The sequence below is a fragment of the Musa acuminata genome, chromosome BXJ3-8, assembly GCF_036884655.1.
Source record: "Musa acuminata AAA Group cultivar baxijiao chromosome BXJ3-8, Cavendish_Baxijiao_AAA, whole genome shotgun sequence".
Lineage (NCBI taxonomy): Eukaryota > Viridiplantae > Streptophyta > Magnoliopsida > Zingiberales > Musaceae > Musa > Musa acuminata.
Window position 1 is genome coordinate 29,992,501 of NC_088356.1, and position 16,067 is coordinate 30,008,567.

The 16,067-nt window shown below is 36.9% G+C and overlaps 2 protein-coding genes across 2 annotated transcripts in view; both read left to right on the plus strand.

The window, feature by feature from the left end:
• Positions 1-2,532, plus strand: part of LOC103994552 (ubiquitin carboxyl-terminal hydrolase 4) — a 5,271-nt gene extending 2,739 nt beyond the window's left edge. The window contains exons 3-6 of the mRNA XM_009414912.3: positions 1-41; positions 689-877; positions 986-1,167; positions 1,776-2,532. The exon at positions 1-41 is cut by the window's left edge and continues 58 nt beyond it. Of these exons, the coding sequence (XP_009413187.1) occupies positions 1-41; positions 689-877; positions 986-1,167; positions 1,776-2,172 (809 nt within the window). The 3' untranslated portion in view covers positions 2,173-2,532. The remainder of the gene's footprint in view (positions 42-688; positions 878-985; positions 1,168-1,775) is intronic.
• Positions 2,533-4,010: 1,478 nt separating this feature from the next.
• On the plus strand, positions 4,011-5,195 carry LOC135644592 (protein EXORDIUM-like 2). Its single transcript, XM_065162300.1, has one exon. The coding sequence runs from the start codon at positions 4,076-4,078 to the stop codon at positions 4,982-4,984; it is 909 nt and encodes a 302-aa protein (XP_065018372.1). The 5' UTR covers positions 4,011-4,075; the 3' UTR covers positions 4,985-5,195.
• The last annotated feature ends 10,872 nt before the right edge of the window (positions 5,196-16,067 follow it).

Sequence of the window (16,067 nt, forward strand, 5' to 3'; positions counted from 1 at the left end):
TGAAGAAACAGAATGAGATTTTCCGCGGATACATGCACCAGGTAATTGAAATTGACTTGCTAATTTGTTAATAGCATAGGCATTAGTTGGACTTTCTGGCTGTTCTAGGGATATACTTAATCTATTTATTTGTGGAACATAGATTGTGCTTGATTATTCACTTTGGACTATCTTCCCTATGCTAACTAGAATTTTAGTGAACTTTAAAATTTAAACTAAATTATGATGCAAAATTATTGATTATCACCCTCTTGTTTTTCTTCTCATCAATTTCCTCCTATTAAACTCTCAAATATGCCTCTATATAAGTCGCTTCTGTGAATTATAGTAACGTGATAATTGCATCTTCAGCTTTAATTCATTTGCAGAATGTATCTATTCTTGTCTACCTGATTTGTTGAGAAAGGCCTCAGTGATCTGTTTATTTTTTATGTGGAATGTCTTCTTTCAGTTAATGGTCCATAAATTCTATGATTTGGAAGGTATAGATAGGTATAATAGTAATTTTAGATGTTACCTCATCCCACAAATATGGAATTCATGGAAGATTGTGTTTTGAGTCACCACGTTCCTGTTATCCTAAAATGGATCATACCAAATATCTCTTGTTGCTACATCTTTGAGCATTGTGATTGTGCCAGCTAATATGACATCAAAATGATATTTTTTTTTCTTTTGGCTTCTCTAGGATGCTCATGAGTTTTTGAATTTCTTGCTGAACGAACTTGTTGATATTCTTGAAAAAGAGTCTAATGCTTTAAAAAGTCCCCCGGAGGCCTTGTCACCGTCTGAAAAGATTAGCAATGGACCAAGCCATCCTGTGATGAATGGTGTCAGAAAAGAGCCAATTGTTACGTGGGTTCACAAGAACTTTCAGGTGACCAATTAGCCTGTTTCCTTATGCATCTTCTGTTAAATGTGACATGCATAAAGCTAAGTATGTGGTACTTGATGATGCTAACATTAACTGTATTCTTGTGTACAGGGCATATTGACTAATGAAACACGATGCTTATGTTGTGAAACTGTCACCGCAAGGGATGAGATGTTTTTTGACTTGAGCCTTGATATTGAGCAAAATAGTTCTATAACAAGCTGCCTCAAAAACTTTTGTTCGACAGAAACTTTAAATGCTGAGGACAAGTTTTTCTGTGATAAGTGCTGCAGGTGCATTGCTATCTTCTTCTTTTGTGGTTCTTAATCTTGTTGCCTAATAAAGCTTAATTTTATTTATAATAAGCAATCAACTTCTTTTCTTTATCACGGTATCTGAATTTTCTCTAGAATTTAATTTTCTATTTACTAGAGATGACTGCCCTTTTCCACTTCTCGATAGTGCATCTGAGACAGGTAAGAATTATCTTCTGGTCTTTTGTTTCTTCTTGTACTAAAGTCACATCCCATGTGCTAACTGACTTACATGACATATGTTTGTCTCATTTCATAATAAAATTTGAACTTGCCTGATATCTTTGACTTAGAGACTGCCTAATATCTTTGTCGCACCTTGTTCAATGACTGCAATTTATTAAAATCTTGTTTATCAATTTGGAGTGACTTCCAACTTTGCTGCAGCATGGAAGCAATGATAAGGCTTAAGTTACTAATAAGCAGATACTTTATTCATGGGATGGTAACTCAATCTTTTAAAATATTTCTTGGTTCAAATCATTGGCATGATTGTGTTTTTCTGCAAGAATCCTCATTGGCACTTTGTGATTGGATCATTTTGTGCTAGCTCTTTCTGAAGCATGGAATTTTGTTCTCCTGTGCAGTTTGCAGGAAGCACAGAAGCGAATGAAGATCAAGAAGCCACCACATATCCTTGTGATCCACCTCAAACGCTTTAAGTACATGGAGCAGCTTGGCCGGTACAAGAAGCTATCCTACCGTGTTGTGTTTCCCATGGAGCTGAAACTTAACACGGCCGAGGATGCAGACTCCGAGTACATTCTTTTTGCAGTTGTTGTCCATGTGGGGAGCGGCCCCAACCATGGTCACTATGTCAGCCTCGTCAAAAGCCACAACCACTGGTTGATGTTCGATGATGACAACATCGAAATGATTGATGAATCGACCGTGCAGACATTCTTTGGGTCCTCTCAGGAGTACCCAGGCAACACAGATCATGGTTACATCTTATTCTATGAGTGTCTTGGTGGAAAGAGTTAGAGAGCTAGCCTGTTGTGAACAATGATTTCTTGGGTGTTTTCTACCTTCAAAAGCTCATCCCAGTGTTCACTTGATGGAACAAACAGTATTGTGGGGTGCGATATTTTAGGTGGAAAAGCAGTGTACAGTAGTAGATGGTGGTGGAAACAAATAGCTCGTTGGTTCAAAAGAATAAAACAGAAATGTAGGTGGGTGGTGAGAGCTTTAGGAACAACTCTTGTATTCTTTTCCTTGTGGGCATGGATAAATAGAAGATAGAGGATTCGTTTCTCCCACTGCTCGTTGTTTGTGTAGGCCTGCCTGTACAATAACATGTCTGGTGACATAATTGAGCCAATAAATGCTTGTTTTATCACGTTACTATTGATGTGGATTATATTAGTGTGATTGGAACGAGAGCTGGCTTTTAAGACGAACTATTACTGTTATCGTTCTACTTCATCCTTACGAATCAGAAAACACCTTAAGATATCATAGCTATCTCTTAAGGAGATATTCCAGCAAGAAGATGACGAGTTCCAATTATCTTTTTGTTCATATATATAATTGAGTATCCTAATCCAACTTAAACTGACAATCTAACATGCTTAAAGTCTTTGAAAAAGTTAGAATTAGAAAAGAACTTTGAGATTGATTTTGTGCAAGGCATAGTAATTCGGGGGCATAAAATTTTTGGGAATTGAATTATTAATTAAGATGTCCATTTCGCTATTAATGATGATTGTTGAGGGAGGTATGAGTGATGCTTGTTAGGACAACATTTTGATTTCGTCTTCTTCCTTGCCACTCAATGATTGAACACCATCCGCTCAGCGCGGCACCCGTGGGACACTAGCTGGATTGATAGCACCAATTGATGATGAAGAAATCTTTCACATCACTAGTCGTGTCTCAAAAGCGACACGACTGACTTGTATCCTAATCCCTACACTATCTTGGGCCTTATCCTACTTTGGTGAGACTAAAATCGTCCTGTAAGTCGCTGCATGATTATGGTATCTACGTTCAATAAAACCTCCTAGCTTAACAGTCAATTTTAATACTCTCAAATAATAAGAGGAGTTAATAGACATCCACAAACACATCAGCGGACGCGCGTGATAAAAACCCACTACAGCTACCATGAAGGCATATATATATATATATATATATTAATGGTACCATTAGAGCTGATCCATTGACTGCTCCATGTATGTGTTTCACATCACACTAAGTTGATGCTTAAAATACGAAGAAAAAAACAAATAGAAGCCATTAAAGGGGATACCAAACACACCGTGCTCGGCTGGCAGGGAAGACCACCGTGAGCAAAGAAGTGGAACGGTCGTGCGGCCATTGAAAACAGAAGCAGACTGCTGAGGTGACCAAACCTCTTCCACAAAGGAGGCGATCAAGAGGCTTCCACCGGAGCCGTCATTATCTATCTATCCTCCTCATCTCTTAAATCACCCTACCCAACATCGACATGCTCTGTAACTCATATGAGATTGATCGAGTTCATAGGATCATGAAACAATTCCTCACAATTTGAAGACGAAATGAAAACTGGACATCGAAGTCGCATGCTACGTGAGCTACTACTTCTTATGGCATGTTATACCTGATAGATTTGACTTCACAAAGGTACTTGTTCATCATCCAACCCGACCTGGAATTCTACACGATTTTGACCAAGAGTAAGCAAAACAATGCACGGCATCAGTCAAAGTCCATCAATCCCACCACTAATCATTTGGCGGAAACCAGTCTCAGTCGCCTGATCCCACCACCCACAGCTGTAGCCATGAACCCTCCTCTACAAATTCCTCACTCCCCTACTATATATATATCTTGTATCTCCCTACCTTGTGGCATTGCCTCAAAGTATAAGAACCACGACAAACACTTCGATACATAGATCGATATGGCTACTTTCCACTACCTGCTCCTCTTATCCTTGCTCTTGCTCTTGTCCTACTCCGACGCAGCTGCACCGAGGAAGCTCGTCCTCGTACAGCAGCCACCTCTCGTCCTCAAGTACCATAATGGCCCCCTCCTTAAAGGTGACTACACCCTGAGCCTGCTCTTCTATGGCCGCTTCTCGGCCGCCCAACGGGCCATCGTGGCCGACTTCATCCGGTCCCTCTCCCCCAACGGGGCCTCCCCCCCACCGCCCTCAGCCGCCTCCTGGTGGCAAACCATCGCCCGGTATGGCGGTGCTGCCGTGCACTTCTCCCTCGGCCCGCAGCTCATCGACGAGTCATACTCCAAGGGGAAGCTGCTCTCCTCCTCCGACGTGGCCACCTTGGCTGCTAGAGCGGCGTCCGGGAGGGGTTCCAGGGCCATCAGCGTGGTCGTCACCGCGGCGGACGTGGCGGTCGACGGCTTCTGCTCGAGCCGGTGCGGGACGCACGGACGACTTCCGGGCTCGGCCGGGTTCGTCTGGGTGGGCGACTCGGCGAGCCAATGCCCGGGGCAGTGCGCGTGGCCCTTCCACCAACCGCTCTACGGGCCGCAGACCCCGCCGCTGGTGGCTCCAAACGGCGACGTGGGGATGGACGGAGTCGTCATCAACCTGGCGACGCTGCTGGCTGGGGCGGCGACGAACCCCAACGGCGACGGCTACTACCAGGGGCCAGCGGATGCGCCGCTGGAGGCGGTGACAGCGTGCACGGGGGTGTTCGGCAGCGGTGCGTATCCCGGGTACCCGGGTAAAGTCCTGGTGGACCCGTCAAGCGGGGCCAGCTACAACGCGAAAGGATTGGGCGGGAGAAAGTATTTGTTGCCTGCGATGTGGGACCCGGTAACGTCTCAGTGCTCCACGTTAGTCTAACGCGGGTGTGGTCGCGGGTATCTTAAAATTACAGAAAGATCTACGAAAATAGTTGTATTAAACATGTGGCCCTCCCGATGCAGAGCATTCCTTAAAATTATTACTGTCGGAGGGAATAAATGTTCCGTCCTTTAACAAAAGGGGATAGGAAACGATGCTATATATTGTCTGTTGAAAGTTCCGCTTAGTAAAGAGATATGATTGTTGACAATGCTGTCAAAGTGCGATGTGCATCTTGAAACTTCTTTTTGCCTTTTCTTCTCCACAAGCACAATGCCGTAATATGCTTTCAGCTTGTTGAACAGCATCTTCATCAGTTTTTCTAAAATAGTCCAACAAATATATGATGTGTTAGTTATAGGATGATTTTTCTCAAAATACTTATATATTAGACATTTTCAATCGATGCCCTCATTTTTTAATAATATTTTTTAATTTAAAAAATATTTAAATTATCTCTCAAATTTTTTTCATCTATTATAATGTTTTGGCCTCTTATGGTATTTTTAGCCTATTTCAGTGTCTGGATCATCATAACAAAAGCACTATAAATGAGCCAAATGATACATTAGAAATCATTTGATGTATTATACTATGATTTAGATAAGTATTTATAATATTTTAAGATCAATATCAGACAAATAGAAATAAAAAATTAGTTTGTTATAATGTTTTAACCATCATAATAAAAAATACTATAAAATTTAATCACAAATATTGTAAATAATTCAAATGAACTTCGAAATTCAAACAAACTAATTAAAAGTATAAAAATATGATATTATAATAATCTACGAGTAATGACAATCGAAGAGATATAATATGATATCAATTATAGTATTTTTTCAAAAGTATTTATAGTAATTTTAATATCTCAATAAAAAAATTATAAGCATTATTGAAAAATACTATAAACGAGCTAAACGAAGATACTATAATAGTTTAAAACTAGTAAAAAAATGGATAAAAAATTATCAAAAATATTTTTGAGGGGTATTTTAGATTTTTTTTTAAAATTAGGGGTACCGTTTGAAATTAGGGATACCTTTTGAAATATGGAGGGTATGGATTGAAAAATACTTAAAATATGAGTATTTTCTATGAAAATCACCCTTTGTTAAATTTATGTGTTTGAGGTGAAAAAAGATAAATTAAAAAGATAGTCTCATATTGTTAAGGATGGAAAGGGTTAAATTATATATATTAAGTTAGACTCATAACCAAAAAACTTAAATGTTTAGGTTGAATTGATGTCCAATTTGATATGTATCAATCTTTACTTGTTTAACTTATATCCATCATTAATATTCAGATTTTTAATATGGTATTAGTGTCAAGTAGTTAAAAATATAATTTAAATGGATTAATTTTTTTAAAAAAATAAATCAAGATAATTTTGGTAGCAAAAAAGAAATTAGATTTTATTTAAAAAAAATAACTAAGAAGATAGTCCAACATGATAGTATTAGGATATAAAATATGACAAATATGATATGTTAACTTTCAAGTTATGTAAGATAACAAGCTCACAAATATGACACGTAAAATATCTCAATATGATTTATGATATGTTTGTATACGACAGGAAATCCAAATCCAACCAAACAATGTCTTGGCGTTCCTGGAGAACCCTCCTGGTATCGACTCGTCTCTTTCCTTTCAATCATTGCTCGGAGCATGGGACGGTCTAGAGTAGTTATCTATGGTAGTGCGTGCGCGTGCGCGTGCCCATTAATTTCCTTAGCTCCAACGTCATCTAAACACTAGTTGATCCATATCCGACATCAGCTCCCAATCCTTCCTCCAACCGACTCCATGTTTGGCCTCTCACGCTTCTCCCTCTACTTGTCCCTAATAATGAGCTCGGTCCCAGGTCTTTCTCTTGTCCATTCACCAGTGTCCTTGTTATGACCCAAACCCTCTGATTCCAAGCTGTTCTCAAGTTTCTCTCATCAGTCTCCTCTGGCTGCTATTCATATATTATATATACACAAAGGGAAACATCAATTCTGATATCACACTCTGAGCAGTTGTTTTCGTGCGTTATTTTCTAGAAGAAGAAGAATGCACTGATTGAAGATGCTAAACTGATAGTGTCGGCAGACGCTAAACTAATAGCTATCTGATACCTTGCTCACTCCAAGTTGTTAAAGAGAGAAAAGTAGGATGAGTTGGGTCGGACAAACTTGTTGTAATCAAGTACATGAGATTCTCCATGCACTCAATATCTTTCTTTTTTCGTAAGCCTTACCTTTTTTTCTTCCTAATAAAGAGATAAGTTGCATCATCTTGAGTCTACTGTCGCTTAGTTTGATGTCTCTTACGCAACAGTATTTTCGTCTTGGATACAACAAGGAGGATGACTTAACCATCAGTTAATTTATGGGGCTACGAGAGCTCTGGAATTAACTCTGTTCATGGACTCTGGATATCCATCAACAAACATGGGAACTTCACCAAAAGTGTCGAAAGCTTTAGTGTCCATGAAATTAGGTATACGGGGCTCATCACTTGTTCTCAAGCTTATTAGAACATTTCCATGATCGAATATATATAGCACAAAAACTATACATTTTACAACACACTTGGCAACACTAATTATTGCCACCATGCAATTGTCTTTGATGTTGTTCTTCTCGTTATGCAGCTTGGCATTTGTTGTTTAATCTGATTACAATTGCAGCATATATGTGATTGGAAATATTGAGAAAATCATGTATAATCCATGTACTTATGATGGAAGATTAGCATTACTGAGGGATTAGATGGGCAAAGCTAAGGATGATAGAAGATTAAGATTTGAATAACTGATTTGATTGATCATAAAAAAAAATCTGTATAAATATTTATTTTCTTAATAAATAAAATTTTATCTCTTTTATAAGATCTTAATTCTTCATGGTATGAGAGCTTCTATTCTATTTGTTATTGTTGATTTACTTGATGATCTTTTTATTGATTCTCATTGCTTCTTCGGTTATACCAAGAATGTTTCGCCCTTGCAAGTCATAGGTACCCTGCAAGTCAATCACATGAGTGATGACATGTGTGATATGACATGTAATCTTTTTTGCTTATTATTATTATTATGATATTTTTTATTTTTTATTTTTTTTTATATGTATATTATGATATACGTGGATCTGTGCAATAAAAATTGGATCGTGATGAGATCATGATTATACGACTGATTCGCCTTTAAATACAGATCTTAAATAATCTCAGTTATAGGTTACTCGAGAGAAACATTGAGATAATTAGACAGATTGGTATGTTGTATACCAATTCATATGATGGTGGCGATTGGTCTTATAATTGCTCATATGGGAAAACTAGGGATACAGTGTAAGTGCTCATTGGAGAATGAGTTCACTGATTGATCCGTTCATAGAATGTTGGATGGTTGATGATCCCTCATTGTTAGACAACGATTTCGTTGTCTCAATAGTGTATCTGGTACTTAGACTTGAGACACCAAGGATATCTTGTATGAGTACTCCACTCTTTGATATCAGACTTATAGATCTGGAAGTTCAAATCTAGTACAACCGGTTATCGGGAGTGACAGCCAACTTTACGAGGGCTATTGAGTGTTGATAAAGGATCATCCTCTCTCAGTATCCCTAGGCTAGGGTCATTCAGATTGAGAGAAAAAGAGTTCTATGAGAGAATCCAATTAAAACAAGACTCAAATAAAAATTGTATAGGCTTGATAGTACCATGCTCGGTATACGGTTTCTAGGGTATTAGATGGGTAAGGGACTATAGATATATGGTAACTAAGGACAGATAGGTCCAATAGATTGGATTCCCCTATATCGTCTAGGGATTGCGGCGTATTGACATAGTATGTTCGTAGTCGATGAGTCAAGTGAATTATTATGAAGATAATAATTTATTAAGACAGAATTAGTTCTAACAGGTATGACTCATGACTAGCTCGATATTGGGCCTAGAGGGTCACACACATATAGTAGGTGTTGCGACTAGTAGAGGTTTGGATATGAGATATCTGTTGGAGCCCCTATCTTATTGGATATCCAATAAGCCATGAATTATTAGATCCTATAGATGAGATCCAATAAGAGCCAATGAAAGATTATTGGATAGAGATCTACTAATCTAAGAGGTTTGGTAGTTGGATGAAGATCTAGTACCTAATAGAGCAGGATCTATTATGGTTAAGTTGACAATGATTATCTATAAATAGGAGAAAACCAAAGGGCCATAGGTTGAGTCTTCTTAGCTATTACCTCCTATTCTTCTCTCCCCTTCTCCTCCTCAACCAATAGGTGTGGAGATTTGTACAACGATTCGAGAAGCGTCTTTGTAGCCCTTCCTGTATAGATTATCGCTAGAGAGGATGATAGCTAATCTCCTTCATCCAATCTCATAGATTTCTAGAAATTCAAAGATATATGATCTCCCTAGGTAACATAACTGTCTTACATATGGTTTTCAGTTTCGTAAGTTTTTGCGCAGCAATCTTCGTACGACGACGAACATCTTCTTGAGAAATTTGGCATTTTTATTTTATATTCTTCCGCTACGAATGTGATGTCGCCCCTAGATTTCTCTACATGGCCATGCACTCCCACTTCGTCCAAGACATGGTCCTTTCTTCCGACGAGCAACTTGCCCTCTCCAGTTATTGGGAAGGCAATCTCTTGTTAGGAAACGGGTTGACAATAAGTTTTAGGTTAATTATAGTATATTCTATTGAAATTTTATCAAAATATTTGCATGAATTCTTGAGTTATTATAAATCAATAATTCAAGATATAAGATTCTTAATTAAGACATATGATGATCCTATACTCCAATTTGATAGGTGTAATACTCTCTATCATACTCGATTATTAAGGAACACGATCTTTTACTATTATCTTTATTTTTGAGTTAAATCGGGTAAAAATAAGTTTAATTTATTAAAAAAATAATGATCGTATAAATTATAAGATCCATAATATATTTAAAAAAACATGTTTCAAATGATATGATTGTCATAAGCTAAATGTGAATATGTATATATATATATATATATATATATATATATATATATATATATATATATGATAACGTACAGTGTAGGAATACACGAATATGTTACAATGTACAATTTACGTATATATTATGACGTGTGATATAATGATACATGTATATATTATAACGTACGATGTGAAACCGCATATACATATATATATATATATATATATATATATATACATATATATATGTATATATATATGTATATATGTATATATATATATATGTATATATATACATATATACATATATATATACATGTATATATATATATGTATGTATGTATGTATATATGTATATATACATACATACATATATATATGTATATATGTATGTATGTATATATATATATATATATATATATATATATATATATATATATATATATATATATATATATATATATATATATATATGTATATATACATACATACATATATATACATATATATTTATATATATACATATGTATATATGTATAAATGTATATATATACATATATACATATATACATATGTATATATGTATATAAATATATATATATATATATATATATACATATATACATATATACATATATACATATATACATATATATATATATATATTTATATGTATATACATATATACATATATATATGTATATGTATATACATATACATATATGTATATATATACATATATATATACATATATATATATATGTATATATATATATACATATATATATATATGTATATATATATATATATATATATATATATGTGTATATGTATAATCCATATACTTATGATGGAAGATTAGCATTACTGAGAGATTAGATGGGCAAAGATAAGGATGATAGAAGATCAAGAGTTGAATAACTGATTTGATTGATCATAATAAAAAAATCTCTATAAATATTTATTATCTTAATAAATAAAATTTCATCTCTTTTATAGGATCTTAATTCTTCATGGTATTAGAGATTATATTCTCTTTGTTATTATTATTAGGATCGGAGCGGCACTAAGAGGGGGGGGGTGAATTAGTGTAGTGGATTAAAACTCATAAGTTTGAAAACGATTTCATAAATGCGTTGAGATTTCGATTCAATAATGAATGATTTGGTAAAAGTAGCTCGAGTAAAGTGAGAAGATGAAAACCGGAAGCTTGCTGCTATGTAAATAACGGTTTCAGAAAAGTAAATACAGACACATTCAAGGAACACACCAATTTAAAGTGGTTCGATCAAAATGACCTACATCCACTTTCGAAGCCTTCTTCGATGAGGCTCCCAACTTTCACTAGCAAATCACTTTGAAGGGGAAGGACAAATACCCCTCTTACAACCTTTTACAAGTGGTTTACACTCTTACAAATTTTCAACGAGAAAGAAGGAGGTGAACACTCAAGTAATTGAAAAACAAGACTTGCTAAAGACTTTGCTAAGGCTTTATCTCAATTTCTTACTCCTCAAAAGGTTGTATTCTCTACTAAGAATTGAGGGGTATTTATAGGCCCCAAGAGGATTCAAATTTGGGCTCTAAATTTTGAATTCTCTTGGGTTCTCGATGTTGGCGGTGCCACCGCCTGTCAGTGTTTGACACTGATAGTGTACTGACGGTGCCACCGCCTAGTCCGGAGATGCCACCGCCGGACCTCTCGGGTGCTGGGCGGTGCCATCGCCCAGTCTGGCGGTACCACCGCCCGGTCCTATGCGTCACTAGATGAGCTTCAAATCTGGCCCAAACTAGGTAATATCAGGCCCAGTTGGCCCCTAACTAGGATATAGGATTATCCCTTAATCCTAACCCTAATTATATGCAAACTATGCAACTGAAAACATAATTGTAAGCAAGTTTTCAACCGGCAAACGTCTAGTCTCCTTCCAGCGAGCTTTTCGATCTTCCAGCGGACTTCCGATACACCCTCGGATTTCTTTCGGCGGACTCCCAGTAGGCTCCTGATCTTGTGGCGAGTTCAGCGAGTAGTTGAGCTTTCTCAGTGATCTCTGCGAACCTCCAACGATCTCTTCCGTGGACTTTCGAAAACTCCGACAAGTCCCCGAATTTTTCTCGGTTGGTTCTGGCAACATCTCCGACGAATCTTCGGACTCTTGAACACCTATTGAACTTGACTCCGGTAGACTTGCTTTATGTCTTCAAGCTATCGTAGTTAATCCTGCACATATAAAACAAAAGTTCGTTCTAGACAATTACTCCTAAGCAATTAATTAGGTTGTCCGACATATCATTGGTCCCTCGACGCTTCATCTGATTCTTCGGCGCATCGTCCTCTCTTGTAGCTTATTGTCCAATCGGTCAGTTGACTCCACAACTCCGATATCCTTGGCGCAATACCCACTCTTCTTGGCCCGATGCCTGAATCTATGGCCCGAAGCCTTCTGTCGATACGTCGACCGATCCACCGGCCCGATGTCCAATCTTCTGACATGTTCCTCCGGAACAACATGATTTTTCTACTTTAATTGTCTCATCCTAATCGAAGCATCATGCGTTACTCAAAACGTTGATTAAATCATAAATACATATCAAGTAGTTTCATCATCAAAATACGAGATTCAACAATCTCCCCTTTTTTGATGATGACAACCACTTGATGACGGAGTTAACCTTAACTCCTGGAGTTTAAACAAACTCCCCCTATCAATATGCCATATTGATAGAACCTTGAATTCAAGCCAAATTCAAGTCATTGCAAATATTCATCATGAATATTTACAACACGTCATCATGCATAACATGATCATACTTCTCCCCCTTTGTCATCAACAAAAAGGAGAAGTATCACTTTTTATGTGTTTGAGATATAAAGTTCAATGCATTGCATGAAAAAATATAGTGTTAAATTTTATCATCATGCAATCGAGCAATTAAAGATGTGCAAGTTTAGCATGTTTGCTTCTCTTTAGACTACAAGCTAACAATTTTTATGATATGCAAGTTTTGCTACATGCAAGCTAGCAAAAAATTTCAAAAGCAAATGCAAGATAGCTTTCTTGTGTAAGCTCATGATTCTTGCTTCCTATTGCAATGTGCAAGTTACAAGCTTTTGAAATATCCAAGTACAACACATTGCATTATTAATATAATCTCCTAGTTTTATCATCATGCAATTTTGCTATTATCATCGATATGCAAGGTAGTATGATAGCAATTACCATAACATACAAGCTAGCAAATTTTACACCACTTTTAGAACATGCAAGCTAGCAGTTTTGAGATGTTTAAGAAAGCATCTCTTTCTTCTTGAAATACACAAGTTTGCTAGATGTGCAAGTTGTTGAATCTCGGAATTTGATGATGAAGTCAATTGTCATTTGTTATCTAATCTATATGTTGAGATAAGTGTGCAGGATTAACTACGATGAAAGTAAGATATGCAGCAGGAGTTGCGCCGGAATCAAGACAACGATCACGTTGGGAGTTCGAGAGTTCGACGGAAGTTCGGACAGTCGTCGGAGGTTTTGCGGGAACAAATCCGAGAAGTCCATAAGCTTGCCAAAGAAGCTCGTCAGAACACGCCAAGTGGATCGTCATAGTCCAGGAGTTTGCCGGAAGTCCGCAGGAGCATCACCGAGGGTTCATCGGATGATCGACGGAAGTTCGCCGGAAGCTCGCCGGAAGAAGCGATTGACGCACCGGAGCAAGTTGCAGTAAATGTCTTAGGAAATATCATAGTTAGCACAATGATTAAGTTGAAAATGGGAGGTGATCCCATTAACTTAATCTTGGGGCAATTGGGCCCCTGAAAAACCCAAATTGGGCCAAATGGATCAACCCATTCGGACCCTAATTTCTGCCAGGCGGTTGAACCGCCCCAGCCAGGAGGTGGCACCGCCTGAGCTCGATCTTCAAGCTCTGGCAGGGGGTGCAACCGCCTCAGTCAGGCGGTGGCACCGCTTGAGCTCGGTCTTCGAGCTCAGGCAGGAGGTGCAATAGCCCCTGACAAGAGGTGGCACCGCCCAGAGGCTCAGTCTTCGAGCTCTGCCAGGCTGTGCAACCGCCTCTGTCAGGAGGTGCAACCACCAGATCCCGGATTCCGGGAATTGACAGATTTGAACTCGAAATTCAAACTGGGTTGGGGCCTATAAATACCCCACCCTTTCAGCACTGAAAGAGCACAAAAAACACACCGAAATCCTGATCTTATTCTGTGATTTTTAGAGCTCAAAATTATTGTAAAGGCCAAAAGTTCTTCTCCCTCTTTTCTTCCAAGTTCTGATCTTTAAAGAGAGGAGAGAAAATTCTGTAAGGGTTGTCTCCTAAGCCCGTCAAAAGGAGTGAAACTGTAAAAGGGTGGTTGGCCTTCGCCTATTGAAGGAAGGCCTCTAGTAGACGTCGGTGACCTCGTCGGTGGAGGAAGCCAAAAGTGGATGTAGGTTAAGATTGACCGAACCACTCTAAATCTCGGTTTGCATTTACTTTGAGCATCTTATCCTTACTGCAAACCTCCTCAATAGCTTACTGCCTTCTGCACATTTACGATCGTGTTTTAAAGTTCAGTATTTTCCGAATCGGCGTTTAGACGTAAATCAGTTTTATCGTACGAACATCATATTTCAGTTTGTGCTTACATTTTAACTTTCATCATAATTGCAAACTGCCTTCATAGATTTCCTTTAACTACATCTCGCTTGATTACAAGTTAAAGAGATTTACGAATCGACTTTTCTACCGAAATCGCTTTTATCGTACGAACACCTTTTTAATCGTTGAAAGTTTTCCGCTGCACTAATTCACCCCCCCCCCCCCTCTTAGTGCTCTTGATCCTAACACAAGTTAGCATGTTTTGCTTATTGAGATAAGCAAGATTGCACATTTGGTATGCAAATTTATAGTATGCAAGTTATCAACTTTTACATAAAATGTTAACAAAAAGATGTGCAAGATGGACTATTTTGCCTCTTTTCAAAATATGTAACTTGGCACATATTGCTTCTTTGAGATTTGTAAGATAGCACTTTTGCTTGAGATTACAAGATAGCATTTCTTGCTTTTGAGTTGAGCAAACTAATAAGTTTTGCCCCTTTTTACGATATGTACATTTGCAATTTTTGCTTCTCTTGTCTTGTGCAAGCTAGCTATCTCCCCCTTTGTCATTGTCAAAAAGAAGGGAAGACCCTTTGCATCAATTTCTAAATCATGACAAAGGTAAGTATCAATCTTATTTGTACATCATTATGTTTTCAAATTAAAATATGCACAACTTCAAAACTTTACATTTGTATCCTTACTTCATGCATTATACAAATAAATTAATCACTATGGGCATATCATACATGATACATCATTTTGGTAATAAATCATAGCATTTATTAATATTTTGATCATGATACCAAGCATTCATCATTTAGAGCATTCATGATACACATTATATGCATATATCATTACAATAAAAAGCAATTGCATGTATAATTTCAAATCATAAATGTTTCAAATCATGATGGTATTAATTTATCGAATTACATCCATCAAAACTTCTCCCATTTGTATTTCATACATAATTTCATTTCATCACATTAGGAGTATCAAGAGGAATTAATTGGGTGATGAGATAAATATTTCATGAATACATGGAATTGTATAAAAAATCATATCATAAGTGTTTCATACATTCATATCATCATATGAAGGAATATAAACAAAAATTGGTGATAAGACATTACTTCATGAATGCAATAAAATTCATATAGCATATCATGGTTTATTAGAACTAGTCTTCTTTTTGGTGAATAGAAAAAATAGTAGGAGAGCAAGATCTCAATTCATGTATATCAAATATTCAATCATCAAAATCATGATTCATCTAGCAAATGCTCCTCTTTAAATATTCAAAGAGAGATCTTAGGAGTTCATGATATAGATAAAATTCATTCAATCTTGTAGGAGAACAAGATATTAATTCAAGCATATAAAATTTCTCAATTCATTATGAATCATAAAAATAATTGTGGTTCCGAAAAATCACAATTCATTTAGGAAAATTTTCTCTTTAGTGCACGACAAGAACAAATATAGCAATGATACCAATC

Excerpts from the sequence above, each read along its gene's own strand:
- LOC135644592 (XM_065162300.1), top strand. The coding sequence starts at position 4,076 with ATGGCTACTTTCCACTACCTGCTCCTCTTATCCTTGCTCTTGCTCTTG.